General features: G+C 28.0%; 1 protein-coding gene across 9 annotated transcripts in view; it reads right to left on the bottom strand.

Annotated features, from left to right (window-relative positions):
- Positions 1-19929, bottom strand: part of LOC142323805 (ral GTPase-activating protein subunit beta) — a 110844-nt gene that overhangs the window by 37355 nt on the left and 53560 nt on the right. For 7 of the 9 annotated variants that reach the window (XM_075364040.1, XM_075364038.1, XM_075364041.1 and 4 more), the window contains 3 exons: positions 16757-16873; positions 12998-13117; positions 460-600 (listed from right to left, as the gene is read on the bottom strand). In XM_075364040.1, the coding sequence (XP_075220155.1) occupies positions 460-600; positions 12998-13117; positions 16757-16873 (378 nt within the window). The remainder of the gene's footprint in view (positions 1-459; positions 601-12997; positions 13118-16756; positions 16874-19929) is intronic. The other 2 variants (XM_075364044.1, XM_075364047.1) reach the window with 1 other exon arrangement.

Genomic DNA, 19929 nt, shown 5'->3' with positions numbered 1-19929 from the left:
CCTCCCTGTGTTCACCAGGCACCCAATTCTTAAATATAGTAAATGTAAATTTAACATAAAAATTAATTTAATAATGCTTAATTATTTAATTTAATAATTTATGGTTCAACTTATTATAAAGATTTGCATCATTATTAACACTTTTTAAAAAAGTTCTTATATTCCTGGTGACTGTAATGTAACTTAGAATGCCTTTTTCATTTCAATCATTTTCCTCCTCAACAAGTTAAAATAAAGGAAAAATATTAAACTTCCATCTATTCTACATTAGAAAAAAACATTTTGATGTGCTTAGATGTGTAAAAGATAAACATTACAGTAAATTAATTTAAGGGAAATACTAGAACATCATTTTGTTATTTTTTCTCGAAGTAATAAGATTAACATATTAAGGTGACATTCTTAATGTTTAATATGTTAACAAAACAGTAAATAATTTACGTCTAATAAATGTATTACCAGTTTCTCTTATATGAGTTCTTGCTAATCCAGAAAGAAGCTCTAAAGCTGCAAGAGATACATTTAGATCAGTTTTCCAAGATGAAATTAACCGATGACAAACAAGGTATGTTGCACGGACAAAAAGTGCATGCGCTGAATCTATAATAATAAAACAAAATTGACAAAAAAATTGATTATACTGTAACAGCCATAAGAATTGTTTTAATATATTACAAAAAATATGCATTACATAAAACTAGATTAATTTAAAATATGAACTTTATGTTACAGACTGTTTTTAAATTTTTAATTCATAAACAATTTTTTTTTTTGCCTATTGATTGGAGATTGTTTTTTGACTCATTTAATATAGAAAAGGTTTCATTTGATCTGACTTCATACAGAGTTTAGTCTTTCTTTCAGTTAAGATATATGTAAAGCATCTAAGAATGAGCATCAGTGTGACTATGTTGAATTGCTTTTTATGAAAGTAATTATAATAATATACAGTGCCACTTCCTTTAATGAACAGAATAATGGTGTCATTTGCAAGGTTTAATATAGTCTACATTCCAGTGGATTTCAATTTCTGATGTACATTTCAATTACTGAAAAAAGTAATAGGAAATTACTTTACTAATCACTCTTCCTAGTAAACTTGAGACATGCTTGTTATTCTTAAGAATGATTTACTTTTTTCACGAGTAGGTTTGTTTTAGGTCAGGTCACCAATAACAGTTATGGATATGGCACCGAATGGAAGGAAGTTAAAGTTACAGTGTCAGTTAATGAAGTCAAAGACTCTAAAATATTTAAAAGCTGAATCAAGATTTAATAAGAAAAAATTACAGGCCAAAGATTTTTACAGTAATGTTTCTCAAGGCAGTATTGAAAAAGAAAATGGATTTTTATCAGATGTTTAGTAGGCCTTGTTTAAAAAAATAATTTATTGTTAAGTGTATGAGCTTTATTTTCATGCAATCAAAAATTCAAATTGAAGACTTTTCAAATAAAGAATATCAACAGATCTGATAATCTGCTTATCTTCCTACAATTTTACTTAATTGTAACAAAAAATGGGTGAATGGAAAAAAAACAATACTACTTGCACACTGTAATTATGTAATAACAATTTAGTCTTGATACCGATTGTTTTTGAATATGGTTTTTAATTTTTAATAATATACTTGTACGGTTATGGTATACTGTATGGTATTAAAAATGAATGCAATGAATTCTATGAAATAAACACTAATTAAATAAAACTAATACTAAAGCAACACAGTCGGCTATTTCATATAATAATGATGGTTTTATATAACAGGTTGTCTATTAAGAGGTGTCACTTTGGGATCCATAGTATTTTTCAATAATCACATATGCAGCTGTTATTTATTAATAGCTATTAAGTAAAAGCAATATGAAGTGAAAATAGAATGATATATCCTTCAACACAAAGTAATCTTGAAAATTTTGAGAAAGTTTATAAAGTTTGTAGTGTTTTGGTTGTATTAAAGCACTCTCATACAGCAACTGTAAAATTAATTGATAAATTTAAGAAAACTGACAACGTTAATTATGTGAAGACATAAGTTTGTCAACATAGTGTCAGGTTAGCTGAAAACATTCCCTGTTTTTAGCAAAAACCCAAGTTTTTAAAAACCTTTCTAAAAATCCAGGTTGATCAGTTCCAAGATATTCACAATGATGTTCCAAGCTGTCTCAAAGATTAACCTAGATCACATTTTGCATAAAGATCTTGAACTACATGCTTACAAAGTACAGCCGATGCAATAATTGCAACCACAATACCATGCTTAATGTTGTGTGTTTATCAGTTGGGTTTTGGAAATGCAGGCACAAGGTAACCTTGATTTTTTTTTAAAGAAAATTAATAATTGTGACAAAGCCCACTTCCAAATGAATGGGTACTTGAATAAACAGAATTCGCAGACAAGGGGCTCCAAAAATCTTAGAATAATTGTCGTAAGTGATCAATTTTTTACAAGGGACTGTCTGATGTGGCTTTTAGGTTGGCGGTGTAATCAGGTGGTACTTTTTTTGAGAACACAAAAATTCTGCGGTTACAGTCAATGCAGATACTACTCCATGGTGTCAACTGACTTCTTAAGGCTTACTTTGTATGAAATTAACATGGCCGATAATAATTTCGAACAGGTTGACACTATGAGCCACAAATGATTTCAATGTTGTACAGAAATTTCCAGACTGGGCTAATTCACAATATGGAGACATTAATTGGCTACCTAGATTGTGTAATCTTACCTCTCTTTCCTTTGGGGCTTTGTGAAGGAACAAGTCTACGTCAATAATCCACGAACAGCTGAAGAACTTGAAGAGAATATTCAACTTATTTTTACAGAATAGTGCTACAATTATGTGAGAATGTGATGCAGAACTTTCTTTCACAGAATTTCTTTTTTGTCTTCAGTCATTTGACTGGTTTGATGCAGCTCTCCAAGATTCCCTATCTAGTGCTAGTCGTTTCATTTCAGTATACCCTCTACATCCTACATCCCTAACAATTTGTTTTACATATTCCAAACGTGGCCTGCCTACACAATTTTTTCTTTCTACCTGTTCTTCCAATATTAAAGCGACACAGAATTAACATTTCTAAAAGAAATTGGGTTGCCCATTTATTGGCTATTGTATAAACACTTAATTGTTAATTTTATACCTTATATTGAAATAAAGATAATAATTTAAAAAAAAAAAATTTCCCAAATAATACTACAGAAAAAGTAAATTTGTTTTGACAATGATTTTTTTTTGAAAAATTAATTTTACAAATATTCAAATCATTTCCTAAAAAGTTATGAGAAGCCAAATCTTAACAAAATGTTTATCAAGAAATACTTAAATGCATATGTATTCATTAAAAATTTCTGAAACCAGCAAAAATTTAACAGTATCAATAAAAATAATAGGACAAACTTGATGAAGTCTCTCAGAAAAAAACATTTAGTTCAAGGAATGTCAATAACTTGTTCCTAACTATTTTAAGTGGATATGAGTGATGGTGTGTATTTCAAAGTGTTCCTTAAGCAAGGTATGTTAGAATGTGATTTAACAAGGAAGATATAACCCAATTTATGATGGCAGAAATATCAAAATCTGTAAGCGTATGAGATGAAAGACTGTAGTTTAGAGTACTATGTTATAAAGAGCTGAGGCTTGGCACAGTAGCTTGTGAAACAAGTAAAGGTTATTAATTATAGAGATTTACTCTCTAGTGAGAAGCCGCTATATGGCTAAGTTAATTAGAGTAAGAGATGATAACATGTGATAACAAACAGGAGTGAGTAAAGATATAAAAAACAAAATCAAGAATGGTCTGGCAATTTCAGCAAGATGGCTGATGACAGATCATTGAATAAAAGTTCTTGGTTTTGTTCCAGCAACAAGATGACACACAGAAGACATTTGAACTGTTGCCAGTGATAAAATTGGGAAGGCAATAGTGACAATACCGGAGGTGTATGATTGTCGTAAGAGATAGTGTGGAAATTTGCATAAAAACAGCAACAGCTAATAGAATTCTGGTTCAAGTAACAATAAGTAGGAGAATTCATTTGTAGTTCACAATCATCCTACTCAGGAGTCATTGTTAATTCATGTAGCATAAGGTCACCTGAAACTTTAGTTATTCTGATTATTTTATTGAAATTACTACGGAAAGTGAAGAAAGCCTTAACAAATAATATATTTTAATATGAAAAACTTTATACACAGCTGAGAAGCTGCCAAAACCATAAAAGTTATGAATCTTGTGATTTTAAATATATATATATTTTTTTTTTTTCATAGCATTATATAGAAGGTTCCAGTCAAAATTCTTTCAACAGATTACATTACTAATCAATCAGGGAGATCCAAATAATATACCACTAAAAGTAGTTGCACACCCATAATACTAGACACACTGATTACTGATGTATTTAATGAACGGCCACACTAAACAAAGAGCTAATTTTGCTGTAAACAATTCTGTATGCTCACTGCAGCAATCATTATCTAACAATATATGTTTCTGATGACTTAAAACGTTATACAATAACTTTAAGGCTTACTACAATTTGCCAGTGTTACTTAGGCTTTTAAAAAAAAAGAAACAGGTAATAGTGTTGGTCAAGGTGTCAGCTTTGAAGCAAATATATATAAATATATATACAAATTTTTACATTATCTTTTAATTTTTTAATCAATAAAGAAAGACCCAAGTCACTGCTACTTCTGGGTAAAATATTATAAACTGCATCCCTAGTAATTTCACAACTCCAGGACCATCTCAGGGGTTATTCTGGATATAAATTAAGTATAAAATATTGATGGCATTATATTTTACCAACTAATTCTGACATGTTAACAATAATACGTTTAAATAATGTTGGTGAACAAACTCATTGTTCGAATATGTTATTACATGGTCATTTTTATGCAAGAAATTTGGTTTTTTAGATAATATTTTAATTATATTTCACTGTGAACTATAAATAATATTAACAACACAAAACAGAAATGAATTTTTCTTACAAGCAAAAACTTAATAAACATAATTTCATTTATAAACCACAAAACGATATTTAGTACCATATAAATACAAACATAACTGGATAATCTGTAAGGAATATTATGATATCATGCAATACACAATCATGCAAGATATTTTTACTACACAAAAAAGTATATATTTTAGCACATTATTCTATTATACATGTATACACAAAGTCTGTAAATAATGTAATGAGACTAGTTTTTTTTTTTGGCAGCCTAAGTGGCAACACTGTAAAGTTATTAGTAAACATATAGTTATATGAACAGCTGATTTATATTATGAATTAATATTTTTAGTCTATTCTTGCCACAAGAGACGTAAACAAACCTTTCATGAAACGAGTTTTGTTGTGCATTACGAAAGTGAGCGATACTAATTATGAGCAACATTGTGCAATCAAGTTTTGTGTTAATCTCTGTGCAAATGCTACTGAAACTTTTTCAAAATTGAAAAAAGTTTATGGAGATAACGCTCTGTCACGAGCCCTTTTTAGGTAGTTTAAAGCATTTTCAGATGGCCAGGAATCAGTTGTGAACAATCCATGCTCTGGAAGACTGTTGACGTCAAAAAGTGACGACAATGTTGAGCAACTGTTGAAGTCAGAGACTTGATACAGTATGACCAGCAATTAACTGGCAGACTGATTGCAGAACAATTGAATTTGAACCATATTACAGTCCATCAAATTTTGACAAACAAATTGGACATGAAAAAAGTTTGTGCAAAATTGGTCCCAAAATCTAATTGTTCAACAGAAAAACAATAAGGTGGAAGTGTGCCGTGATCTTCTAGGGCGAATTGAAACTGATCCTGATTTTCTAAAAGCTGTTATTACTGGTGATGAATTTTGGATATTTGAGTACAACCCAGAAACAAAACATCAGAGCAAGGAGTGGCATACTTCAAACACACAATGTCCCAAAAAAGCAAAAATGAGCAAATCAAAAATCAAAACCATGCTAATTTGTTTCTTCGATAGTAATGACATTTTCCATAAGTTGTTTTTGCCTACAGGACAGACTGTAAATCAGTATGTTTACCCAGAAATTTTTGAAAGACTGCAGAAAAGAGTTGCCCGCGTGAGACCAGCCATCAAAGACAACTGGATGCTGCATCATGGCAATGCACCTTGTCACACTGTACTCTCAATTAATGAGTTTTTGGCAAAGAAAAACATTTCTGTAGTTCTTCAACTACCTTATTCACCTGACTTGAGTCCCTGTGACTTTTTCCTGTTCCTGACTTTAAAAAAACACCTCAAAGGACACTATTTAAGAACAGTAAAAAAAATTTAAACAAATTGTGACCGATCATCTGAAGGATATTCCAATTTCTGAGTTCCAACACTGCTATGAAGAGTGGGAAAACAATTTGAGCTTCCCAGTTCCCTTGGGAAGCATTGCATGGCTTCCCAAGGGAACTATTTCAAAGGTGTAGAGTCCATGTATAATTGGATAATAAATAAAAAGTTTTTCTGAACCAGTCTCATTACTTTATTTACAGACTCTGTACATATATATAAATCTACATAACAGAGTACTAGAATACTATGTATTCAAGTAATTTAAAAGATTTTGTATGATTAAATCACTGTACAATGCATTGAAACTAAAATTTATGTACTTCTTTTTATTTACAAAATTATTTAAAAGCATAGCAGAATATAACACCTGAAGAATATTTACATACCACAGGGGAGAAAAGAATATCCTTCCACTCATCTGTGTTAAAGAGATTCATGCTACTTAGTAACATGATACTAAATAATAGAGATCGGTGATTTTTAAATAGGAATCAGAATACTATGCAGTGTACATCAGAGTAATATGTAGTGATGATCACTTAAAATTCAGGAAATGCTGGGCAAATCTGAATTGTTCTTTAACCAGTTTTTTTTATTGAAGTTTAAGGAAGTGCATAGCAAGTTTATGCATAAGTTTAATCAGAATATGATAATTATTGAATAAGTATATAAATATTATCATATAATTGATATCATAATCTCATATTATGAAATAAATTATATCATATCATATTTCGCAATGTTGTTTTTTTTCCCGTATTTTGAATTGCTGACTCCAACATATTCTCTAAGAGTTTGTTATAGTTCCCATGAATGAAAGAAAAAAGACTGATTTTATTTTATTTATAAAAATCAGGTAAACTGCACTCAAGATATTACTAGTTACTCAAAAATTTTTCAGTTAAACAATTTTCATAAGTAAGCGAAAATCTTAATCTTTTAGAGTTAAATAATTATAAATAACATTCACAGAAATTTTTTACAGGGTTTCTTTGCCCCTATCTGGTGGCGATAGTTTATTTATTTATTAGCTGTGGATGATATAAATAAAAGATTCTGGGATCAAGAATTAAAGCAAATAAAACCTGAAATGATTTTTGTAGAATTTTTTTGTTGCAATTTTGACAATGAATTTCCTTCCAGGTAATAAATACGATTTTATATCTGAAAAAACAGTGGGTAGTTCAGCTAGTACATAATATTTTTATATTTTTAAAAGACTGTAAAACACTCATTTTATAGAATCATAGCTCAGCATAAAAAGGATTTCTTTAAGTAAGACCAGTTTATTGGCTAGTAAATAAGATTATCTCTAGTTGAATTCCTGAGATATTTTAATTTTACAATTTCATTCATCTCACATTCTTTATAAAAAAATAATTCCAAAGTCACAATAATAAACAGAAAAGATACATATACAATAATTTTCAGGCTGACTTTAGAAATGTTTTAATAGTAGTTTGTCATCAATAGTTTATTAATATATATATATATATAAATGACTAAAAAAAAATACTAAGGATACATATTTATTCAGTTCACTAGTTACTGCAATCAATTCACTAGTCACTGTATCTGCAGATTTTAAAACATTTTAACACTATCATTACTTAAATTGTTTTAAACAACAAATTCTTTTAAATTACATACTAAAAGAAAGAGAACTATATAAAAGATTAACTATTAATCACTGAAAACACAAAATAACAAATGAATATTACTGTACATACATGTTTAGGAATACATATACATAAAGCTAAACTAATAACAAATTACAAAATAATAACTCTTTATCAAAAATTGGGAGCACACAGTGCACCAGCAAATTCCTGAGCAATAATACCAACGAGGTTAGAATTATTTAAGTACATACACCAGTGAGTTAGTACAATATAATTCATAAGGGGTATAATATACACTAAATCTATGTACATATAAAGCATTATTTGTTAAATTTTATTGTTTTAGCTGTAAACTATACATAAAACGAAATTATAAGGGCACTGCTAAAAAAAAGGCATGAAAAATCACAATATTCATATTGAAACAATTGCTTTAAAAACTGAATGACAATTAAAATAAGAGAAATTAAAACATTCTCTTATTCTGATTCTGAATTAATATGTTTACTTACTATCTTAAATATATACATTTTTAAATATAACTAATTAAATTAGAAATCCAACTGTTTGGCAAAGTTGAAACTTAGGACTGCCAGATTATTAAAAATGCATGATTAAAACTTTTCTATAATCCCTGTAAGGAGTAAATAAGAAATAATGAATTAAAATAGTTAATTAAAATATTACATAAGCATACTAGACATCATTTAAGTTTCTACAATGTGTTACATTTAAAATGAGTATATGTGTTTGAACAAATTTTATAATTATATATTCATAAATCGTATTATCATTATAGATTGTATATAAAAATTTTGTAATTTCATTACATTTTTTACCCTATATCATGTAAAACAACTCTGTTGTAGATTCAACTTTCCTTAATGTAATTAAAATAATATACTAATTAGAAAACAAAAGCAGTTCATTATTTGACTCTAAATAAGTTTATATTTTATATTTTTTTTGGCAAATGGAAGCTCTATTTCATTTTGGTTGTATGATTCAAGATTTACAGCAAATATGTGTAATTATTTAAATTTGATATTATCTTTGTTAGATTTTATAAATTATGTATAATTTGAAATGAACAGTTAAATTCATGCATTATAATTATTTAAACTTTGGTAATGGAAAATAAATAGAATTTAATTTTAAAACTTAATACTGATTTTATTTCATTATGTTTTTAAACTGTGATTCAGGATTAATCACAAACTCCCACAGTTCTTTAGGAACAATGAAATTATTTTCAAATTGTAACCTTTTCAATATTTAGGTCATTCAGGAATTTCTTTTGGCATCTTTTGTAGTAGTTTTCTTTGGCATCCCCACAATGAGCTACTTATATATATATTTTAATTAGTATTTTGTAAGAGAATAAGAAATCAGATTTACCTTGACAGTTACTTCAGCTGTACAAGAAACAGAACTCTAGTTCTAATGAATATTAGCATGACTAATGTGTATTTCAAATCTAAAGACTGTATGCAAAGAAAGAATTATATTTTTGATATTACCCATTGTTTTATCTCTTATTAAAGATTTATTATGTGCTTGGCTTATTAATGTGAAGATAAATAAAGTTTTTTAATACTGCTTTATTTTTTGTTATAGATTTAAAACTGTTTTTCTTATTCAAAATCCTTGTTTTTATTTATTATAATGAATTTTGTTATTGTATTCTAAATTAAATTAATATATTTTAAGTAGATTAGTAAAAATAATAAAGAATTTCATTTTTATTCATTTTAGGCATGTTTTAATTAATACCAAATTATTTAAATATCCCTATTAGAGTATTGAAGTATAATATTAACATAATAAAACCTGAGTTAACAGAATTTCACGGGACCAAAAATATTTTCAGTTGTGAACAGGATGGATTCCAAGGGAAGAACTAGTGTAGCAGATTGTACAATTAAAAAAAAAAAATGGTAGTACTTTTCAGAACCCCATTTCATCTTCGGCAGTAAATTGTACAGTAGTTTGTTAGTGAATTCGTAAGCACAAAATTTCTTATGTAGCATGCACAGAACAGTATACTGGAATGTAGAAAAACTTTAGTATTTTAATTTAAAAAATCTTAAATTTAGGAACTGATATGATCTAGTTTTTGTATTGTTTGTTACTGTTACGGTCCTCGTCAACAGAATCACTTTGTCTTCATTAGTTTTCTCTCAATGGTGGTCAATAAATTCATCTATATTCTCTATGTTAGCCTCAGTCTCTAGTAAGCTGTACATGTTAACACAATCTTCAGCAATTATATTTTCATAAGATGCCCGGTTCAGTTCTTCCTGCAAGTCATCAAATGTCGTAAGTTCCATCTCTGTAACCGTATGCAACTGAATGTTTGCTTTTTGGAAGCAGTGTTGAACCGTCTCTGTTGATACACATTTAAATGCTTCCAAGAGCCAAATTATAGCGTTGAGTACTGATATAGATTTAGTCAGCTGAGTAGTTGACTGTGACGTTACAGTAGTAGCTAACAGAGATTTAATTAAAAATCTATAGTAATGTAATTTGAGACATTTAGTTACAGCCTGGTCCAGAAGCTAGGTAACGCTTGTCATATTTGGTGGGAGCTAAGCTAATTTAACATGACTTAATGCAATATCTGGATGAAAAATAACATTATCTAAAAAGAGAAGAACGTGTCTATTTTGCTGTTTCATTTTTGTGTTAAACTCTTGCAACCAATCTTCTATAATACGCAAAGTCATTCATGATTTTTTGTTGGATCTTCATACTACAGGAAGATTGTATTTATTAATGTAATATACCTCGGCTTATCAGCTTTTCCAACAACGAGTGGTTTTTCCAGTTCTCCTGTCATAAAAACAAACAAAAACTGTCAACCATTTCTTGGAATGCTTCCCCCCAGTACAACATTCTCCTTTCAAGCAAAGACTTACTTGGTAGTGCAGGATAAAAAAGTCCAGTTTTGTCCCCGTTAGCAATAATTCTAGTTTCATGAATTTCAAAGTAGCAAGTTTTGTCTTTCAGTCAGTTACTGTCTCGTCACACACATCTCCAGCCTCGCCACATACTTTTTTAAACACAATTTGATGCCGCTTTTTAAAACTTTCCAGCCAACCATTTGAAGCATTGAAATTGGTGCTACCTAATTTCTCTAAAATTTTCTTTGCTTGGTTCTGTACAATTACTCCTGAAATTGGTAACTTTCTTGCCCTCGCACTCACAAACCACTCCCAAACAATTTTATTAATTTTTTTATTACCAGTTTATCGCATATGCTTTTTATTTGAACTGCTCCCTTTTAACCATTCAGCTTTTAACTCGTTTTTGTGTGTTTAAATTTGATAGATTTCAGTCTTACCTACGCCAAATTTTTCAACTAAGTTTTTAATGGACAGTTTGCCTTTTTTGCTCGCTTCGATTATTTTTATTTTTGTATTTAAGTCCAACACAACTCTTTCTTTCAATGCCATACTTGTTACACTAATACACAGTATCCAGAAGAACACTAAACTAACAATCACACTGTACAGTTCTGTACTTTAGGTACTGAACTGTAATGTGGATCTCTAAAAGTAGAAAATTAAAATGACAAATTCAGCAAATGATCGGAAAATAAAAATGCACACATACACACAGAGTAAAGAAGACTTTGTTGTAATGAACAAAAACAACACATGGCTAAGTTACGTATAGTGGCATTAAATAATTAATTTAAATAAAAATTGTGATTCGAGATAAGGAATGATGAGAGCATATTAAGTATGTTTCACAGGGCAGTAGGCATAATGGCTAGTTTACTGTAAGTAACTTGCGATGAATTACTGAAAATGTACACATTTATGTAGTGTTAAATGTGAATTTATCAATTACAACTCTGACATGACTAATTTTTGTTTATGCAGGGTAATTTGTAACATAGTGCAGTACAGTATACTGCATACAGTATGTATAATACAGTACAGTATATGTATTCTATTTTATATCATGGGAAAAGTATTTTATATCTAGTACTATACCTTATGTATAACATTAAATGAGTATATATATTTTTTTGCATAAATTACACGATTCTCAAAAATTATAAATTGCACGATTCTCAAAAAACGTTTCTGTTAACTCGTGAGATTTTCTTTGTTTCTGCATCAGCCAGGTTTCCGTTATTTCAGGGAAAATTAACAATTTTTGGTAAAATTCACGGGACCAGGGAAATTTTCTGTAAAGACAGGATTCCGTTAAATCCAGGTTCCGTAACTCAGATTTTATTGTGTATGCTTGCAGGTAAAGGAAAATCTACTTAACTAAAATAGTCAAAACATTCATTTCATAAACTCTATTTAAAGTAATTTTGAATAGTTTAAACTAATTTTGAATACTGTAATGTAAAAAAGGAATTTAGAATTAAAAAAGAAAACATAAATATTGGCCAAATGTTCCTTAAAAATTGCAATGTAAAAATAATATTCTTACAGTACTACACTAACAACTGGCAATCCTACTGAACTATTATACATTTAACAAATTATACAACCAAATGCCAAACCGAGGAGTTTCATTGCACTTTATATGCATAAAGTGTGTCTACACTTCGAGATTGCACTATGTCTACAAGACCAAAACATTAAAAATGTTATGAGATTTAAAATAAGAAAATTAACATTGAAAAAAAAATGAGTCAAAACCAACAGCTAAATCAATGAGATAAAAAAAATAATAAATTAAAATAATTAATGTTACAAGTATTTAAAATAAAAAATTTTAACAGAATATACTATAGCAATGCCCTCTAAAAACTAAGAAAACACATTGAACCCTACAAAAGATATCTTAGCTAAAGATTAAACAAGAATATATTTTCCTGTAAAATGCAGTCAGAAATGATATGTCATGTAAGTATAAAAAGACAGAGTTTTGGCAGACAAAGAAAAAGAGCTGGTAAATTGGTTAAGGTAAGGAGGGGGAAAACCCAAGCAATCCAGAACCACTGCATGCTGTTGTTAATTTCTGTGCTAAATATTTTTTTGTTTTTTTATTTAAATTTTTTTAATTTTATTTTGTTACTGTTATTACTTTTATTTAATGCGTTGAGAACAAATGAGAACTCTCCATCAGTGAAGTATATGTTCGATGATGATTCTGCATCCTCCATTAATGTTCCATCACTCAGTCCGCTAATAGAACTCATCGTGTCTAATAGTTTAAATATATAAATTATATATTATGATAGTAAATAAATAGTAAAATAATTTAAAGAATACACATATAATAAATTACATGGAATAAAAATAAAATTTGCTATTTCTGTCAATTTTTTGTTTGCCGAACATTTAAAACCAAAGTTGTACTATAATTTAGTTATTATTAAAAAATAATAGAACATACTTATTACAAAGAAAAACATTTTTTCAACTTGAAAGTAATAGTTATTTTCTTATTTTCATCTCTCTACATGTTAAATAATCATTTCGTACATTAAAGGAAGATTGGTTACGTTATACGGCTACAATAAAATATAACCTTAGCAATTTTAGTTATAACCACCACATCTAGTTTACTTATATATTTATCAATCATTATTAAATTACTTTAATATATACTGATAAAATAATCTCAAAAATTTTACTGAATGTTGAAATGAAACACATCAGAGCCACATATTGAAAACGTAAACAAACTCAAATGAATTCATGTAGTGTTTACAGATTTAATGAAAAATTGTGAAACAATAGTAATAACATAAATTGATCAGAGTAAATTTAATTCTTTTGTCTAAAATTAAAAGGTCTAAGTATTAAACATAGTATTATTTAATCATTATCATACATAAAACTGAGATAAAGAGTTTAACATCTTATTCATGAATATTGATACAGCCACTACAACACCCAAATACTGTCAAAGATATTTTCCTTGTTTTAAATTCAGGTAAAAACATTAATATTTCTACAAAATTTAATGAATATTTATAAAAAATATGTTTTTTTTTAGATTTAACAGCTCAGAATCCAAGTTAACAAAAAATTTTTAATTTTATAAAAAAAATGAATGGTAACACATTTTTCCATCATAAACTTGTTTTGTAATTACTTTTAAAAGATACATAAAGCAAAAGATCTAATGGAATCTAAAAAAGAAGATATTTTCAAATTAGGCCTCTGTTCCACTTCTGTGGGAATAATGTTTTGGGATACACTAATGGTTTAGTTCGGTAAAACATCTCAGGGGAGATGAACTGAAGGAAATTAAACTTTCAACAATTCCTTAAAAATAGTTATTTTTTGTAGTTTTTCTGATAATTTCTTTCTAGATAAAGTACCCAAAATAACACTGTATGATCTAAAAAATATTATATATAAAAATGATTTAAAAAAAGTAGATGTATGATAATATGAAATTACTTTCAAGTAAAAAAATTAAAGTAACATCTAAATAATGTAGGAATACCATAAATATACCTCCTTTAATATAATAAAATTATTGATAACTTATGATAGCCAAATTAAGTAATAGGTAAATGGTAAAATACATGTAAAACTGTCCCTCAAATAAAAACTAGTTAAATTTACATAAAAATTAAATGTATCACTGTGTAATAAAGAGCAAGAAAAAACTCTCATCCAACAATAGATAATTCAAATTCTATTTGTATAAAAACGTGTTTTTAGGAAAAATTGTGAGTTTACATCAAAACGTAAAAAGAACATTAAAAAAGGCAAATTTATAAACAAACTAAACCAAAATTATCAACTTAGTAGATGAAATGCTTATAATCCTTATGTGTGAAGAAAAGAAGTGTTTTGACAAAATTCTAAATATACTATTTATTTCATTTGATTTTTAAGTAAACAAAGATTGTGGGATCCAAGACGTGCTAGAAATAAGCAAATGCATTTTAACATAAAAACACCATAACTATAATGAAATGCAAAATAATAAAAGCTAAATGAATATTTAACAAATATTATTTTATAATTATGGCCAGGGAACTGTGGGCTGAGGCATAAACAGTACGGTATGTTAAAATTTATACTGGTGGTTTCAGTTTGAAGCTTTTTACATGAAATCATATAATTTTTAAGAGAATTATTCAGCACTCCAGTAATCATTTGCAATTAGTTATAATTTGCAACTACTTATAATGGAATATAGCAAAAGAAACAGGGCACAATAGCAAGTAAACAGTAATCAATTACTCCTCGATACAAAATTAATAAAAATGACATAATTGCAGTTTTTTTTTAAATTAATTTAAGCAGGAAATATAAAATTCTAGTTGCACTGATAAGAACATCAAAGAAAACCTATTTCAATAACTTAATATGATGTGTTAAACAACTAAAAAAGAGCAGATGAAGATTGACTGTGATTATGTTAATTATTACACCCAAATCATATCAAATAACCTTTGGTATAAAAATGATTTTTTTAAAGTTGGCTATTATTCGTAACTGATTACAATACTGTTGTATTAATTACACAATTTTAGTGAATTTTCCATGCTATCTAGATCACAAAAGCACAACTCTTCAATAATTACAAATAGCACTAATATTATTATACTTCATACAGAAGATAAACACTGCCATGTAAAAATTAATGGAAAGTTTACTTTAATTTGCATTAGCAAGAATAAGGCAAAGATTATATGAGTGAGATTGCAAGAACTATGTGGCCAAGTGGCCAGGCAGTAAAAAACTATTTAAGACAGAGCTGCTTATGAAATAAGAAAATCAGATAAATTAAATATAAATGAGGAAAATGGTGTACGGGAGAGAAGTGTGATAACATTCCAGTATAAAGATATGCAACAGACTAAACAATAACTTAAAATAACATACTACTAATCCACACAAATTAATAATAGAATTTATACATCAGGTACCTAATAAAATGGATTTTACTACAGGTTTATAATTTTGGTTCAATTTGCAGTAATTAATTATTTTAAATTCATCAGTGAACATCATAGGCCATAAAATCATTAGAAATATATTATGTCTTTAATAAATACAAATGCTTTTATACATTGATATATACCAATGTAAATGATTATTTTCAGTTAATATGACAGAATTTATCACACTGATTTAATAAATGTCAATATTATTTAATTATATTTGAAATTACTAGTAAAATAATACTATAACTCTCTTCTAATCTCATAAATAACAATTATATCAATTACATTATTTAAGAAAAATGATACAGTAAAATTTCATGATTATAAGTAATATTATAATTATTTTTTAAAACAATGTAATAATAATATTAATAACGGTCAGCTACTGTAAATCCAGTATGTTAACATATACTTATCAACCAAAGAATGGACTGAGCGATTGCCAAATATATGAGCTTGCAGTTTGTTTTTGAGACAACATAACATTAACAAAAAAAAGACATTTATAATTCAATATAAAAATCAATTTTTTTCAAGAAATAATTAAAAATTATAAAAATTAGAAGTAAATAAGGGATTTAATGAAATAATGTGTATTAGAATATTACAAATAATTATTAGAATACATTAATAATTAGCAAATTATTTGCTGTTAGAAATAGAATATTAATTTAATAAATTAAATATGCTACTACATACATTAATGATATTAATATTTTATTAATTATTATTAACATTTTTTATTGATTAAATAAATTATGCACAATAATAAATAAATTATACATAATGTAACAATGATAATAAAGGTAATTAATTAATTAGCAAGTATTACTACTTTTTGTTTAACAGAACGTTATTTTATTTTTGAAATACATAATTAAAAGTTAATAAAACTAATATTTATTTAAAGAATGTGAAATATAACTTACCAGATGATAATAGGTTTGATGTTGTATCACTACCAGATGCAGATAACATATCAGGTTGTGTAACCTGATCTGATTCTTCAAATGCTGCAGAATCCTGTACACTAAGCAATAATCCACCTACAATTAAACAACGATGATACTTAACAACAATTGTACTTCACTGATACAGTAAAAATATTAAAAAGTTAAAAAGGCAAATTTAATTTTTTGTTAATATAGGAGTTAATAAACCCAACTTAAATGATAATATTTTTTGGGTTATGTGATCTCTTCCTTTGTGATAAAAGGTTTAAAATTATTTACATCCTTATTTAGAAAAAAAAGATTCAAATTAATATGTTTCAATAGTTCACGCTTAATAGGTTGAAACAGTAAAAACAACTAGAAAAAAGAAACAGATCTTATCCATAATAAGTGGTAACATGTTTTATTTTTAAAACACTTTGAAAAGGCTTAAAGTCTTTTCTTTCTGATAGCACACATCAATTATAAAAAACACAACTATACAACACACATCAACTATAGAAATAAAAACTCACCAAATTTAACTAATTCAAAAATGTGAATATTAAACCTTCTTGTAGCTGAAAATAAATTGCTAGGTTATTCTCCCAACTAATTCTTTGATGCTGTATTGAATCTAATCTTCATTGGTAAAATCACAAAGACTAAACTGCCAAAAAACTTTCTTTTGGCATCAATATAAAAAACTGCTAATTTTTTTCTTATTCTCTTAAATCCTTTATTCTTCTATAACATTATGTCAGATGAACCACCAGTAGCAAATTGAAATAAAGTTTTTATTCTACAAAAATCAAGCAGTATGAAAAAAGAATTCATTTTCACACTTCTGGTAGATACATATGGGTCAATCCATTTGAAGTAACCCAAGGGTGGTTGCTTGACCAATTCAAAAAAAATAAAACTTACCCACTTGTTTCCTACATGTTTCAGGATCTTAAAACTATTCTTTTAAAATTTTTTATTTAAGCAGTTTACCTGTGGTGGCCATTTTTGTTACAGTGTGCACACCTATTTTTGTGATTGTAAGGGTTTACGGAAAAAATCATAGCTGAAAAACTATTGGTCCTGAAAGGATGAAACAGAAAGTAATTTATTCATATTTTCTGAAGGTAAAAGATTGGTCAAGTGGTTTATTTATCTATCTCTTTTCTTTCTATGAGAAAATTACCAATCAATTTGAACATGAAAAACTGTGAAATTTCAATTTTGGTAATTTTTTCCAAGAGGCAGGAATAGCATTCATAGTTTGGATTATGTTTTTATATGTAGGTATATGTTAGTAGTTTTACCATAAATAATATTAATGATGATATACTAACCCCTTAAATATTTATGAATTTCTGCCAAATGGACTGACACATATGATTATAAAAAATTATTCTTTTTTTACTTATATCTAATAGAAGCTAATGCTACACAAAATCATTTATTTGAGGTAGAGAGAAAAATTCCAGTTACAAAACTTGCAAAAAAATTATACACCTATACAGTAAATCATAAAAAAATATTTATGAAAATCAACCCAATTTTATAAATGGTAAAAGGAAGAAGGAGTGGAAGAAATAGTTGAACTATATTACAGAATATACAGTATAAGTGAGTGGCCTGATGACTGGGAAAACAGTAATGATACCAATTGGTACCAGAAAATGTACAGAACACAAAAAAATAAGTTTAACAGCTAATGCCACTAAAATATTGTTAAAATCATAAACTAGAAATCGGTAAAAATAAAGGAAGAGAATGCAGGAGAGGAATAGTTTGACTTCAAGAAGGTGAAAGGAAGCAGAGATGCCATTCGGCTATTAAGGATGGTTGGAGAGAGATATTTAGAAAGAGGAAGAGAAATGAGTGTTTCACAGATTTAGAGAAGGCATGTGATAAGAGTCAAGTAGCAGAAAATGATGGAAACTCTAAAAGAGAAAAAAGAAATGGAAAGACAGAAGGTTAATTAAGAGTTATACAGAGACAAATAGCAGCAATGAAAGTAAAAAAGAATATGACTGACTGGTTGGTCTAGGTCAAGGTATTAAGTAAGGATGCTGCTTCTCACTGAAATTGCTTAACGTTTACGTTGAAGATATGAGAAGAACTATAATAGAAGAAAGAGAAGAAGGAAAAATATAGGAGAATGAAATATAAGATGCATAAGGTTTGCACAATTCTAGCTGCTGATACACATATGCTTTGAAGATTGTTAACAGCCCTGGAGGAAAGAATGAGAATATGAAATGAAAATAGATATTGGAAAAACCAAAGAAATGAAGGTAAAGAACAAAGAGGATTGATTTAGTGGTAAGGACAAGTGAAAGAAAAATAGAAAAAGTAAATAATTACGGATATTCAGGTATTATATGACAGAGGTCTGGAAGAATGCAATAGAAATAAAAAAAAGGAAGGACAGCGATGGCAAAGGAACCTTCAGCAAGAAAAGGGACTTTTCTTTTCAACTATATAATAAAGGTCTGTACTGAAATTTAAGGAACAGGTTAACCAAATGCTATGTATGGAGTGAGTATCAACCATATCAAATATATGGAAATGAAGTGAAGATGATGGATGAGGAAAAGTGAGAGGGACTAAATTGAGGCTTTTGAGGTGTAGATATGGAAAAAGTAAGATGGATGGATGAAGTGAAGAAAGTAGTGAACAGGATTTAAAGGAGAGAGAGAATTTAATGAGGGAAGAACACAAAAGAAAAGGAAACTGGTTATGACATGTAGTTAGAGAATGTGGCATCTTAACTAGTGCATTGGAAGGGTCAGTAGAAGGAGAAAAAAGTGAAGAAGGAAAAGTTGATGAGAAGAAGACTGGAAACTACAATGTGATGAAGGGGAAGGTTTGAGGCAGAAACAGATGGACATAATGATGGAGTAAGGGACTTGCTGCCATGCAGAACACCAGATGATAATGAAGTGAAAGTTTCTAGCACAGTTTTAAAACTATGAGAAAAAATAAAAATTATTCTACATAATAATAATAATCACATAAAAAATTTGATTAAAATCACACAAAATCATTTCTAAGAGATCTATCCATCTCTGAAATTTTGTAAAATAGTCTATCAAGCAAAATCAGTAGCTTCTAGATTTGATTTAGGTCAGTTTTTATTTTTTGATGTTTATCATGTAATTAGAATTAATAAAATT

The sequence above is a fragment of the Lycorma delicatula genome, chromosome 4, assembly GCF_047948215.1.
Source record: "Lycorma delicatula isolate Av1 chromosome 4, ASM4794821v1, whole genome shotgun sequence".
Taxonomy (NCBI): Eukaryota; Metazoa; Arthropoda; class Insecta; order Hemiptera; family Fulgoridae; genus Lycorma; species Lycorma delicatula.
This window is presented reverse-complemented; position numbering and strand designations above follow the sequence as displayed.